The 12,983-nt window shown below is 63.2% G+C and overlaps 1 protein-coding gene across 3 annotated transcripts in view; it reads right to left on the reverse strand.

Annotated features, from left to right (window-relative positions):
* The window catches only part of Mgat5b (alpha-1,6-mannosylglycoprotein 6-beta-N-acetylglucosaminyltransferase B), a 59,613-nt gene that overhangs the window by 20,609 nt on the left and 26,021 nt on the right, over nt 1-12,983 (reverse strand). For all 3 annotated transcript variants that reach the window (XM_078041596.1, XM_078041594.1, XM_078041595.1), the window contains 3 exons: nt 11,975-12,145; nt 11,154-11,318; nt 10,373-10,542 (listed from right to left, as the gene is read on the reverse strand). In XM_078041596.1, coding sequence (XP_077897722.1) covers nt 10,373-10,542; nt 11,154-11,318; nt 11,975-12,145 — 506 coding nt within the window. The remainder of the gene's footprint in view (nt 1-10,372; nt 10,543-11,153; nt 11,319-11,974; nt 12,146-12,983) is intronic.

Raw genomic sequence — 12,983 nt, forward strand, 5'->3', positions numbered from 1 at the left:
CTCCCACTGCCCCTGGGCCACACCCCAGCTCTCTCCCCACCCTGCCAGAGCTCCAGCCCCGTCCCCAAGGGCTGGGTGGCCTCTGCTGGTGACGCAGGACGCCCTGTGGGTGCACTGGGGTGGGCAGGGAGCCCTCCCCTGCAGGGCGCTGGAGCCAGAGCCCAGGGCCTCCCTCCCGGGTGCAGCTGCCCAGCGTGGAGAGGGTCCTGACAAAGCCAGAGACAGGGAGAGACGCCGGGCAAGACACCCACAGGGCGCTGTCACTTCCTGCTCCTGTGGCGCAGGAGACAGGCGCAGCAGGACCTCGGTCACTGTCACCCCCGGCCCTCTGCTCCTGCAGTTCCCATGGGCCAGCGCCTCCCTGACAGACTTCCCTCAGCCTAGAAGCTTCTTCTCCCTCCTGCTCCTGATTCACACGTGGCCTCCTCTTCCAGGAAGCCTTCCTGAGCCGTAGGCACCCCACTTCTGCACCCTAGGCCTGGTCACACCTGGGGACTGTCCTGAGCCGCCGCCTTCCTGCTGAGGGCAGGACCAGGTCATCCTCAAGTCCAGGGCAGGATCTGGCCCAGTGAATACCTTCTGTGTTCACGGGGAAGGAACTGTCCCAGAGGCCGGGGGAGGAGCCCAGGTGAGGCTGTCGACCTGGGCGCCACCCGGCGTGACCCGGGGGCATCCTGTCACTCTGCATGCTCCACACTGGACTTGGGGCCTCCGTGGCCCCAGAGCCCGTGGCAGCAGGAAGAAGAGACAACAGAGCCCCCTTCCCAGGGGTCCAAGGAAGCCCGGGTCTCCTGGCCCTGGAGGACGAGGGCTTTCAATCTAAGGTGAAGAAGTGCCTGCAGAACCTCACTGCTCTTGTCACAGGAACCTGAGCTTCGCCGTGGAGAGCCCAGAGGGTCCGAGCAGGCTGCGGGCTTATCGCGGTAATTCACGTTCGCTTTGATGGCAATTTTACACTAAGTGCTTGGCTGGAGCAAGGGCAGGAACTGAAAAGCACCGTGTTCCCCCCCCCCCCACAACCTCCAGCCCGGGGGCCTGGGGAGGACCAGCAGGCCAGTGCTGCCTGCGGGACCCTGCCGGGCGCCTTGCACTTCCAGGGCCATGTCCAGGGGAGGCCTCTGAGCCCCCAAGGCCTGGGCAGCGGAGCAGGGCAGCATATCCCTAGGAAGAGGCTTTAACACACCCACTGCCACCAGGAGGTGCATTCACAGGGGTCAGCGGGGGGGGGGGGGGTGTACAGGGGTCAGCACAAGGCGACGTCCCCAGCCTGGGCCTGGGGGAGGGGCAGCCCCAGGAAATGGAGCCTTTTACAGCCACCTGGCTCTTGTCTGGCCCCTGTGCCCAACCCAGACTGGCCTACCTACAAAAGCCCAGGGTCGGGGTGGGGGACAGGGCCATGACATTTAATGGGTACCGAGTCTCCGTCTTGCCAGGAGAGATCTGGATGGTGTGATGGCCACGGGACACTGTGAATGTGCTTACAGCCACTGAGCCATGCACCAAAAAAATGGCTAAGATGGTGGATTTTACAGGGCGAGTGCTTCACTATAACGAAGAGAGAAAGGCTGCCCGCCCACGTCCCTGGCTCCTGTGCCCAGCACTCCATGTCCAGAGGCACTGAGGTCCCCCACCTGCCCGGGGTGCCCAGCTGGCCATGCATGACACAGGGCTTCAGCAAATACCCAGAGCAGGATTGACTCGGGAGCTTTCCGCTAAAGATCAAACAGTTGGTTGGAAATGGGAGGAGGGGCAGCAGAGAGCCTGGGGGGGCGGTGCCGGGGCCAGGAATCCACAGGCTGAGTTCTGATGCAGCGGGAAAGCCCCGGCTCGAGCTCCCCCATGGACCTGCTGGTGGCCTTGCCTGGACACGGAGTCCTCAGGTGTCCGCCTCCACGTCTCTGACATGTTGCTCAGACAAACCTCCCCGGTCTCTTCTAAGCTAAAAATTCTCTGGCTTCTCTCTCTCTGTGCCTTTGGTCTAGGCTAGAAATAATCTCTCCAGGTAGTGCTCAAAGTCGGGAACAAAACATTCTCCCTCTCTCTCTCTCTCCCTCTCTCTCTCTCCCTCTCTCTCTCTTCCTCTCTCTGTGTGGGAAGGACCTAATTAAAACGAATTCCTACAAAGCGCTCAGAGTTCTTTGGCTCCAGTGCTAAAGCGCACACAGGGATCCTCAGCTTCTCTGGACGCATCTGCCTTCTGGGAACGCACGGCAGGGACGGCCCGGGACGTTTCCGTCTCCCCAGGCACCTGCTGGCCCTCTGAGCCCGTCCAGCGCCCACCTCCCTCCTGAGCATCGTGGGCACTGCCTGCCTGCTTGGCCCCACTCTCCTTCCCGCGAGCACCAGGGGCAGGAGAAGGAGCCAGAGATTTACCTGGGCACCTAATGAGCTGCCTCGGGACGCAGAGGTTAGAACCGCTCATGAGGAAGGAATGATATTCTCCGACGGGTTTTCTTCTCCTGCTCAGGATGGGCTGACCCTCCCCGGCCCGGCAGGAGCTTCTTGATGCCATCAAGATGGCCCACCCTTGGCTCCTCTGCTCCTGTAAAGGCAGTGTCCTTGGACACCCCCACATGCCCCAGTGCCTCGGGGGTCCTACCAAGGAGAGCCGCCAGGACCCCTGGAGCAAGGGGCTCAGAGCAGATGGGAGCCCATCCAAACACCCCTTGGCCACAGTGACCACAGGACAGAGGGGAAAACCAGGGCAGGTGTCTCCCCACCCCCGCGGCCACGACAGGACCTTGCCCAAGGCCAGCACGTTCTCCCCGGTGTTTTTTCCTAGTGAGCGAGCTCAGGGCTAAGAATAGGCCCAGCTCCCAGGAGAGCCAGCGAATCCGCAGACTCGCGCCTGGACTCCGGGAGCGGCTGCTGCTGGGGGGGGGGGGACGTGGCCCCCGCTGTTCCCGCACATCTTGCAGACTGGCCCGTTTATATAACGAACGCCTGTGGAGGCTGAGCACGGCCCAGGCTCCCGTCCACACCAGGCCTGCCACGCACCACCGCCCAGCGGCTAGCCCAGTCACCCAGGGCTGGACGGCTCCTGGTGCCAGGCTGGCCCTAGTCCCTGGTGGAGCTCATTTCCTCTCCCCTGGAGGGCAGAGGACGGGCAGGACTCCACTCCCAGCCCCAGCCAAACCAGCCTCGCCTGAAATGTGGGCTGAAAGGTCAGATGCGAAGCCTGGTGTCCCTGGGGGGACGGCGAGGGCTGAGTCCTTCCCAAAAGGGCCGAGGAGAGAGCAGTCTGGCCTCCGGGAGGCTGCCTCCCTTTTACCAAAGCCCCTTTGTGGTTGGAGGGTCAGTTCTGAGGCCCAAGCAGCAGGGTGGGGCCCTTCCTGTGGGTGCTGGCCTCCAGGCCCTCTCTGCACAGCGTCCCCCTCACCAGCCTCCTCTGTCCCCACTTGACAAGACCCTCTCCGGGTGCACAGGGCTCTCCTGCCTCAGAACCCCGACGCCTGCTCCAGGGAAGAACCCCAACCTCAGCCTCTCGGACGCAGCGCCCCGTGGCACCCCATCTGGCCCCCAGTGCGCAGACCCTGCCCGCAGCCGGGGCCTCGTTAACCGGGTCTTCCTTCGCAGCCGCCTGCTCACCCAGGGGACCAGGGCAGGGCTGGAGGGACCCAGGATTGAGGGCAGATGGTGCAGCTTCTCCAGGGGCATGACGGACACACAGCCGACCCTCTTCAGGGCAGCAGGGCAGGGAGGACCCTGTGTCCCCTGAATCCCAAGGGAGAATGAGGGGCTGGGACCAGGGCAGCCCACCCCAGATTCCTGGGGAAACACTGAAGTCATCCAGCCCCTGGCCAAGGCCCCCTCCTGCGCCCGGTGCCCAGGCAGGGAGGGGCGGGGGGGGGGCCGTCAAGTGCCCAAGCTCCCTGGCCCCAGGTGTCTCCAAACAGTGGACCAGGCCCAATGCCCACCGCCGCCCTGGACAGCAGAACAAAAGTGGAGAGAGGACGGGGCTGGGATTCCCCGACGGTCAGTCCCTCGCCTGGCTGCCGGGCTTCTCCCATGGGGACGCCAGTCACAGGTGCTCGGCCCAGGAAGGAGCCTGGCGCTTCTCTCCCTCTTCCTATCGCATGGACTTAAACATCCGAAAATGACCCAGGCCTCCAGAGGACGAAGCAAAGACCAGAAGGAGCCGAAACACCACTCTCCCCAGCCTCCGCCCGCTCGGCACCCCATCCCACTGGGTTGGGTTGTGTGGGTGTGTTTCGTGGTTTTAGGGTGACCCAGGACAAGCCCGGGCACAGGCATGTCTCCCCCCTCCTCGTCCCCCCATTTCCAGCAAATGCTCCCCTCCCCATCAAAATAGAAGGGAAACCATCAGAGCGAGCACCCTGTCCCCGGCCCCCCGCTCCGTGCCCAGCAGCACCCCTGGTCTCCTCCCTCTCTCCTGGCCACCCCGGGCGGAGGCTGCCTCCTCAGCACCCAACTTCTCCCCACTTCTGCCTCCTTCACGCCCTCATTTAAACCTGCTGACAGCTCTCCCCCCTTGAAAACTAGGCCAGCCTCGGTGGCGCCCACGTGTCTCCCTAACGCTGCTCACGCCCTATCCCAGCACCCACGAACCTGGCCTCACACAGTAACAGGTGAGGTCCAGGTGAGGTCGCCCGGGGACCCCTCGTCCAGTGTGACCATGTCCACACACAGAGAGGAAACTCGGACCCAGGACGCGCAGGGGCAAGAGAAGTGGAGACGCAGAGAGACGGCCATCTCCAAGCCTAGGAGGGCCACAGATGGGGATCGGGGCCTGCAGGGGACTCTGCCTCCCAGCCTCAGCAGGAGCCCAGCCTCGCACTCTGGCCTCCAGAGCTGTGAGCTGGTGGGCTCCTGCTGTGTAAGCCCCCACCCGGGGCACTGTGAGCCACAGCCCCGGGGAGACTCTTTCCCCTCCTGGGACTCCCCCCGACCCCCCAGGAAGCACCTGCTCTCACTAGCTGTTTCCCAGTGGCTGAGTCTATGACCTTTGCCCCCACGACTCAATCAATGGCTCTTTCCTGGGTCGACAACGATTTCCTTGTGGCCCGATTTCTTGGACACTTCTGTCTCCTTGTTTGACTTTATTTTTATTTTTAATTTGGTACCAGAGATTCAACCCAGGGGTGCTCACCTACCCACTGAGCCACATCCCTAGCCCCTTCTAAAACCTGTGTTATCTAGAGACAGAGTCTCACTGAGTTGCTCAGTGCTTCACTAACTTGCTGAGGCTAGCCTTGAACCCGCGATCCTCCTGCTTCAGCCTCCCAAGCCACTGGATTACAGGTGTGGCCACCGTGCCCTGCACCTTGCTGGACTTTATTTTTCTAACACATTTAGTTGTCAATGACCCTTTTTAATTTATTTATTCATACACAGTGCTGAGAATCGAACCCATACCTCACCCATGCCAGGCAAGTGCTGTGTCACTGGGCCCCAGCCCCAGCCCCTGGCTTGACTTTGAAGGAGTGAGGGGCATCTCTGGCCACCCTGTCCTTTCTGAAGCACCCTCTCTGGCCGCGGTGTCCCACCCCGCTGCTTTGCCCCTTGGCCTCTGCCTCTCGGCCTGGGAGTGTGGGTTTCTCCAGTCTGCTCTCCGGCCTCCCTGCCACTCGGCCGTTCATCCACACTCGGGTTCAGCTTCCAAGGTTCCCTCTGCACTCCACACCTCCCAGCTGCTACCACAGGCACTGCCAATCAGATGCTTGAAGCCACTCAAGGTCTTTCCTACAGGCCCCCAAACTCAGTGCTTCTCTTCCGCCCCCATCCCTGTTGGTCCATTTTCTGTTGCTATAACTAAATACCACAGACTGGGTGATCACAGAAAGAAGAGAGGTTTTTCTAACTCAGAGTTCTGGAAACTGGAAGTTTAAGAGCTTGCGGATGGCATCTCCTTGGCACCCATCGGGGGCCTGACATCACAGAGGAGGGCATCATGTGACAGGAGAAGGCAAATGTGCTCATGGGCCTCTCTTCCTCTGATAAAGCCATCCCCCTGGGCCCCACGCTCAGGTTCTCACCTCTCCTAGTCACCTCCTGTTACAGTTCCTCTCTGGAATGTCCCTGAAAAGCTCCGTGTCTAAAGCAAGGCTCCCAGAGCAGCAAGTCAGAGGCGGGAGCGGGGCTCTGATGCCACCATTAGACAGGAGCCCTGACCTCGTACGGAGTCCTCAGTGTGGTGGACCACCCCACTGACGGCTGAGTGCAGTGCTGGGAGGTGGGCCCTCACTGGAGGAAGCCGGCACCCGGGACACGTCCAGGTCCCTTCCCCGCCCTGACCCTCCTTCGGGGACACTCCCCTCCACCAGCCCTTCCTCAGGCCCAGAGTGATGGCAGCAGCTAACCGTGGTGAAACCGGGTTAAACCTCTGCTCCTTCAAGGAGTTCACGTCGGGTACTTGGCCACGGAGATGAAAGCCCACCAATACGCTGCCCAGTGGTCCAGCTCCAAATGCCGTCAGCACAGACTCTGGAGACCAGGTCCCCAGCACATGAGGTCCAGGGACACCTGGACACCACAGCACCCCAGAGACAGGCACCTCCCCGCGGCTGGCTGGAGCTGCCCGCTTGAGTCTGGTCCTGCTCAGCTCCAGCTGGGCCGCTCTGCCCCGGCTCGGACGGGCGGGAGTCGGTCACAGCCAGGTCTGACCGGGTTCAAACCCCAAGCCTGCTGCCTCCAGCTAGTCCAGCGGTACTGCCCAGGGGAACAAGATGTGGTCCCCACTGCGGTCATCCCTGGGGACCCTGCCGGGTCTTCCCTTGAACAACGTCCCTGGCTGGGGACCAGCTCCCAGCCTGGCCCCACACTTGGCAGGCCAGGGTCCCCTCCTGGTCCTCTCCGGCTCCCATCATGGGCCACTTTAGTCGACTAATTTTCCACTAAACCCAATTTCACTCATGGATGGAGGAAGAGCCGGCGTTTTTCCTGGTGCCATGTACGATTAATGGCGCTTGAAATCACGCAGATAAAACTGATGAGCACAGCTGATTCTCTGCAAGCGGGAAGGGAAGGCTGCCCAGGGACCCAGGGACGGGGACATTCGCGACCACCACGGGCAGGCAGCGGGTGGGCAGGGCCCTGGCCGCCACCTCCCTCAGGGGCGTGTCTGGCGTCCCTGTCCTGGCAGAGGGCATCTGCCTGCAAGCCACCGGGTCCCCGCGGCCCCCCGCAGCAAAGCCTCGGACTCACTGCAGTGAGCCCGTTAATTAAAACACCAGGACACGGCGACAGAGGACCGCCCGGTCCAGCCTTGGTGCTTAGTCAGTGGCCGCGACATCTGCCTGTGAAACTATGACAAGGGTACAAGCGGGTCTTCGTCCGGCCGCCCTCCCACACGGGTCATGGCCAGCCAAGGGCGACGCCGGCGGTCACAGAAGCTGAGATGGGGAATTCAGAGGACCTTTGCCTCCGCTGACCTACTTTCAAGCCAGCCTGGGCCGCTCCCAGGCACTCCCAGGCTGAGAGCCGGCCCTGCTCCCCCTCCCTGCAGGCCCCACGGGCGTCCCCGGGTCTGTGCCCAGGCCCTGTCCAGGCTCAGTGTTACCAGCTTGTCCAGGGATCCCTGCCTCCCGGGCCGAGCTGAAGTCCCCACCCTCAGTTCCTAGTGCGGCCCTCTGTGGGGGTCAGTCTTCACAGCCCTTTCCCAGCTGAATCAGAGCCTGGGGGCCAGTGTCTGCCGAGCGGGGGAAGTCTGGGTCTGGATACCAGCCTGCACACAGGGAGGCCCGGCAGAGACGAGGACGGGCCTGCACACAGGGAGGCCCGGCAGAGAGGAGGACAGAGGTCTGGGTGGGGCAAGAGAATGCCAGGTGACTACCAGGAGCCAGGAGAGAGCCTGGTGCACATCCTCCCCCGAGCCTCGGAGGGAGGCAGCCCTGCTGACCCCTGGACCTCACACTCCTGGCCTCCAGAGGGTGAGAGGACCACCCGCTTGCTGTCTTGGTTACAGCAGCCCCAGGAGGTCCACACCGCTCCTGCTGAATTCACATCTCCCATCCCAGGAGAGGCCCACATCAGGGAGGCCAGCCTGGCCCTGGCAGAGAACGGAGGCCTTCACAGCTCAGCCTCTACGCTGGCCTCACCTCTGCCTCCCTCCCTCAACTGCAGGGTCCAATATGCCCCCCTTTACAAATAAAGAAGGGAGAAAAGCACCCTACATTCAAGAGGGCGTGGCACCAAGCACACTGCAGGCCACCAGGTTCCCTCCCCACCCCCAGGGAGGTCACAAGAGGCCCACCTATCTGGCCACCTCCAAGGGGCCTCCCTGGCCCACTCCCTGCACTCACCTCACCCTAGTGCTCCCGGCTCCTGCCACCAAGGGTGTCCCGGGGGCCTCAGGGGTGCAGAGGCTGAAGGAGGAGTCCTCATACCCTCCAAATCTAGACCTGAGCCCCACCCGGGCTCTACTGCCACCCTGCAGGTCCCACACCAGGGACACTAAGGACAGTCCTTTTGCGCCAGTCAGTGCAGACCCATTGGTATTCCACAGTGTGCCCAGCCCACAGCCACCGGGTGGTGTACTGGGGGAGACCGCTCAGCTTTGGCCCTCCCCAACTCTTGGTGCTCACTGTAATCCCCTGGGTGGGTGGGGGGGGGCATTAAGAAACTGACCCTCCCTCCAAATCTGTTAATGGAGGGGCCCGACCCGGCTGTGCCCGAGGCTCTCGGGCATCCTGCTGCAGCCAGGCTCAGAGCCCACGTGATGACCTCCTAGACCTACCTGGGCATTCCCCTGGGGAAGGCGGATCTGTTGTTGTTTTTAACAGCTTTTGGTTGTTGTCAGCCGTATCTGGTAATAGATTCCGGAAGCGCCTTCCTCAGGATATCCCCACTCGGTCCTGTCTGAGCAAGATGCCCTCTCCCACCCGCGGGGGACCTCAGGCCAGGGCATGCACAGCCTTGGGAGAGTCAGAGAGGGGCCTGCTCCCTGGAGACCCTGCCTCTGGGACTTGAGGTCAGCAGGAGCCTGTCAAGAAGTGAAGGCTTAGGGAGAGGGTCCGGCTCTCTGTGGGCTGCGGGGAAGGGGGAGCATGTGCATGTGTGTGCATGTGTGTGCAGGGGGTGTGGAGAGGCCCACTGTGTGCGTATGAAGAGCAGGCATTTGCTCAGGCACGCATGTGTGTGACGCCGAGGCGGCCTGAGCATGTGCCCTGTGTGGAGGGACGTGTGCGTGGGCGTGCGTGTGTGCATACATGTGAACCCGCCTGTGCAACATGAGTGGTGACAGGGATGGCAGCAGGGGCATCTCCCAATCCTGGCCTGTTCACCAGGGCCTCCAAGTGAAGCCACCCCACGGTCACTGCTCAGGCACTGGGATGGGCAATGTGGCCACTCCAGGCCCCAGGGAGCAGCCAGAGGGCTGGCAGAGCTCTGGGCAGGCTGAGAGGAACCACTGGGGTAAATGTCTGCCCTCGAGGACTCCTGAGCTCGCTGCTTCTCTCCAGCTGGACAGTCCCCTGGACGTTGTGTGGGCTGCCAGGAGCAGGCAGGAGAAGCTCCCTGTCTCCTCCAGTGATCACTAACCAACGCACATTCCAGCCTCTGGGCCAGGCCCTGCCAGACAGACTTGGCTGGGCAGCTCGTCCTCCAACCTGCGGACAGCGCGGGGCGGAGGCCTGACAGACCGATGCTCCCCACTCACCAGGACTTTGCTGTGGCTGAGCCTGGGACAAGGCGCTGCAGATGCCCTCAGGAGTCCCGCTGCATCTCAGGTCTCTGAGGACCCAAGAGAGCTTTGCCCCCTGCTCTGCCTGAGGCAGGTCTGGCTCCCTTAGCCAAGGCCACGGCTCCCTGACCGGGCCCCTTCATCTCCCTCCTCCCCCCGACCCTCCGACTCTCCTGCAGGAGCCTCCAGGCTGGGGAAAGGTCTCCTTTTTATTCTTTGCAAACGTGGACTACCTTGGCGGCGGCCTCTGCTCCACGGACCGCCTGTGCACCCCCTGAGCTCTCTGCTTGGAGGGAGCAGGGGTGGGCAGAGTGCCCCCGCGGCAGCGGGCGCTGACGGGAGGCAGTCAGGCACACCTCTGCTCTGAAGTGGCCTGTGCCACATGAACCGCAGGACCCGTCCATAAGATGCCACGGGGCGGGGCGAGATCCCCAGTGAGGGGCACGCCCTTCACCTTGCCCAGAGCAGAAGCTCGCCTGTTTCAGCACCAGCACTCGGGGACAGCTCCCAGCTGGCTCCTCCCCTAGGGGCTTGGTGCCCTGCACCAGCAGAGGCTGCAGTGGGCGCCTCCTCCTCCAGAGCCTGCCGCCCGCTGCACCGTGATTCCCGTGGCCTGCCCCACCCCCACTCACTTGTTCCTCTCTCCTGAGCCTCTCAGGAGAGACGTGGACTATGTCACAGCTAAGCACTTCCGGGCTCCAGCCCAGGGCAGTGGCTGTCCCCAGCACTCACCTCTGCAGCTCCTTCAGGGAGACCGTGACCCGCAGGCTGTGGCCCAGGATGTAGAGAGCAGCCAGGATGTCCGCCCACTGCACCATCTCCCCCAGAGGCCCACCCTTCAGCACCCGCGGGCTGAAGACGTCCCCGGACTCCTCGGTCAGGAAGCCAATGTGGACGAGAATCTGGGTCAGCGGGACGCAAGAGGTCAGTGGAAGGGCATCAGACCTCTGCCCTCCCCCCCTTCCACCAACTGGGGGACCAGGGGCAGAGACACTGGGCACTTTGGGAGGCCAAGGTCACCACCAGGTACTGGGGATGCCAGGAGTTACGTTCCAGACAGACAAGGGTAAAGACAGACAAGAGACAGTTCAGGCAATGAGAGGACGCAGACAAATAAACAGGGGAGACAGAATTCTCCAGTATACGCATGGATGGACAGACGGGCGGATGGACAGACGGGTGGATGGACAGATGAACAGATGGGACCACCATCTCCCCCAGACTTTTATTCCAAAACTTCCAGGCAGAAGCCATGACTTTTCTGCCTGATCGGAACAAGTTGTCTGCAGAACTCAGGGTGCTCCTCAGGCCCTGTGCTGCCCAGCTCCGCAGAGGGCGAAGGGCCTCTCCTGCACCCCTCCTGGCCCGGCCATCCCCGCCTCCCTCGCTACGGATCCTGTGCCACGAAGCCCCCTGCACTTCTCGGAGGGCCTGCCCTGTGCCTGCCCAGAGGCTGCGGGCCCTGAGCGCCACCTGAGCTCTGGAGGCCGTGTTCCCTGAGAGGATGACAGACCTGCTTCTGGTCCCTCCAGACGTCCCCCAGCTTCTGTGCCAGGCGCTGGGCAGCGGTTGCCCACTGGGCCGTGAGCCGCTTGGTCCGCTTCTTCATGAAGATCAGGGACTCCTTCCCACTGCCCATCAGCTCCAGGAGGTGCGACAGGTTGCTCCGGAACACTGCCTAGAGGTGGGTCCCGACCTCAGCTCTCCCAGCCCCGACCTGCAGCCAGGCCCCCCGTCCCCGCCACACTGGGGACAGGGACTGTCACCTCTCGTGAGGCTAGGGACTTCTCCAGCTTCTCTTGTCCTTTCCAAGGGGCCCACCAGCCCCCAAAGCCAAGGAGCTGGCTCTCACCCCCCACACGAACCCCCAGCCAGGCTGGCGTGTCCCCGCCCAGCTCCCCACTGGGACCCCGCCTAGGGGGCCACTGCGAGGAGGCAGTGAGGGCAGTGGGCAGAGTCGGGGCAGGGCTGCCCTTCACCAGGTGCATTAAAGCCCTTAACTTCAGGCCGAAGGCTCGTCACCTGTTAGATGCAAGCGCAGAAGGACGGCCAGGAGATTTAGGTACAAGGAAAGTGTCTGCACCCAGAGGCCCTCAGCAAATGACAGCTTTATCCCTCTTATCCCTGCCCCTTAAGGGGGCACCTGCAGGGACCCTGCCTGGCCCTGAAAGCAGCTTCGCTGAGCAGCACCCCGGGGCGTGGAGGGACACTGCCTGACTGACCTCCCACCCGTCCACCTCCTGACACAGCCCGATTCCACCTGGGCAGGGCTGAGGTCTCTCCCACTGCCCGAGACTGTCCAGCGTGGGGGACGTCCCCCACCTCCAGGCCTACCTGGACTCTGGGAAGGGGCTTGGGAGCCGTCTGAGCCGCCGTCTGGTTCCTCCAGGGCAGAGGGGGACAGAACCACTCGACCTCACTGAGGTAGATGAGGAAGGAGCACTCGGTGCCGTCCACCCCGAAGAAGGCGTAGCAGGGGTCAGAGGTCCAGCGGGCACGCATCCACTGCGGAGGGGGCCGAGTCTGAGCAGGGGGCATCACCAGCCCCCGCCCCTGCAGGCGGGGACTTGCGTGCACACCCCTAGGGACCCCAGGTCTCCCAGGACGGGGCCCATGAAGTGTGTCCTGCCCTAGAGACACAGCAAGGAAGGGCAGAGACCTGGCCATGTGTCCTGGCCACCAAAGTCCCCAGAGGAGGCGGCGCCAGGACCCCCATCCCCAGGCCACAGCAGAGGAAGACCCTGGGGGAGCAGGTGGGTCAGGATACGCAGGGGCCAAGTCCTGGGGGAAACCAGGAGGGGCAGCAGCGCAGGCCAGGCCTGTCCTTCATGCCTCAGGCCCTTGTCACAGGGCAAGTGGCCTGGGCAAGGTCCAGGGAAGGACGCCCCCAGTGGTCTCCAGGAGGGGGTTTGCAACACCACACCCACCCTCCAAAGCAGCTTTACAGCCAGGACTGGCTCCCCGCAGGGACAGCACACAGCCAGAGGTGGGCGGGAGGGACTCTGGCCAGGAGGGTGGGGACAGAGCGGCCAGTCCCACTCCTCCTCCCAGCTGTTAGGCATTAGGCTGCCGATGGCCCACATTCAGTAGCTCCTTTACCAGGAGAAAGTCTGGAGCCCCTGTGGGACATCCTGGGGAGCCTGGGTTGGTGGCCAGGCAGAGTCCAGCAGAGACACCGTCTCCCTGGGGTCAGGGAGACGGTGTCTCTGGGCTTCAGCCCCTGTGCCTGGGCCGGAGCTGCAGGCTGGGCAGAGAGGCCCTTGCTGGTGAACAGCCCCACCAGGTCCCACAGCCAGGGCTCGGCGGGGACAGCCCCAGGGCCACCCTCCAGCCGCGCTCCCCC

This window comes from Ictidomys tridecemlineatus, chromosome 3, assembly GCF_052094955.1.
Source record: "Ictidomys tridecemlineatus isolate mIctTri1 chromosome 3, mIctTri1.hap1, whole genome shotgun sequence".
In the NCBI taxonomy this organism is placed as follows: Eukaryota; Metazoa; Chordata; class Mammalia; order Rodentia; family Sciuridae; genus Ictidomys; species Ictidomys tridecemlineatus.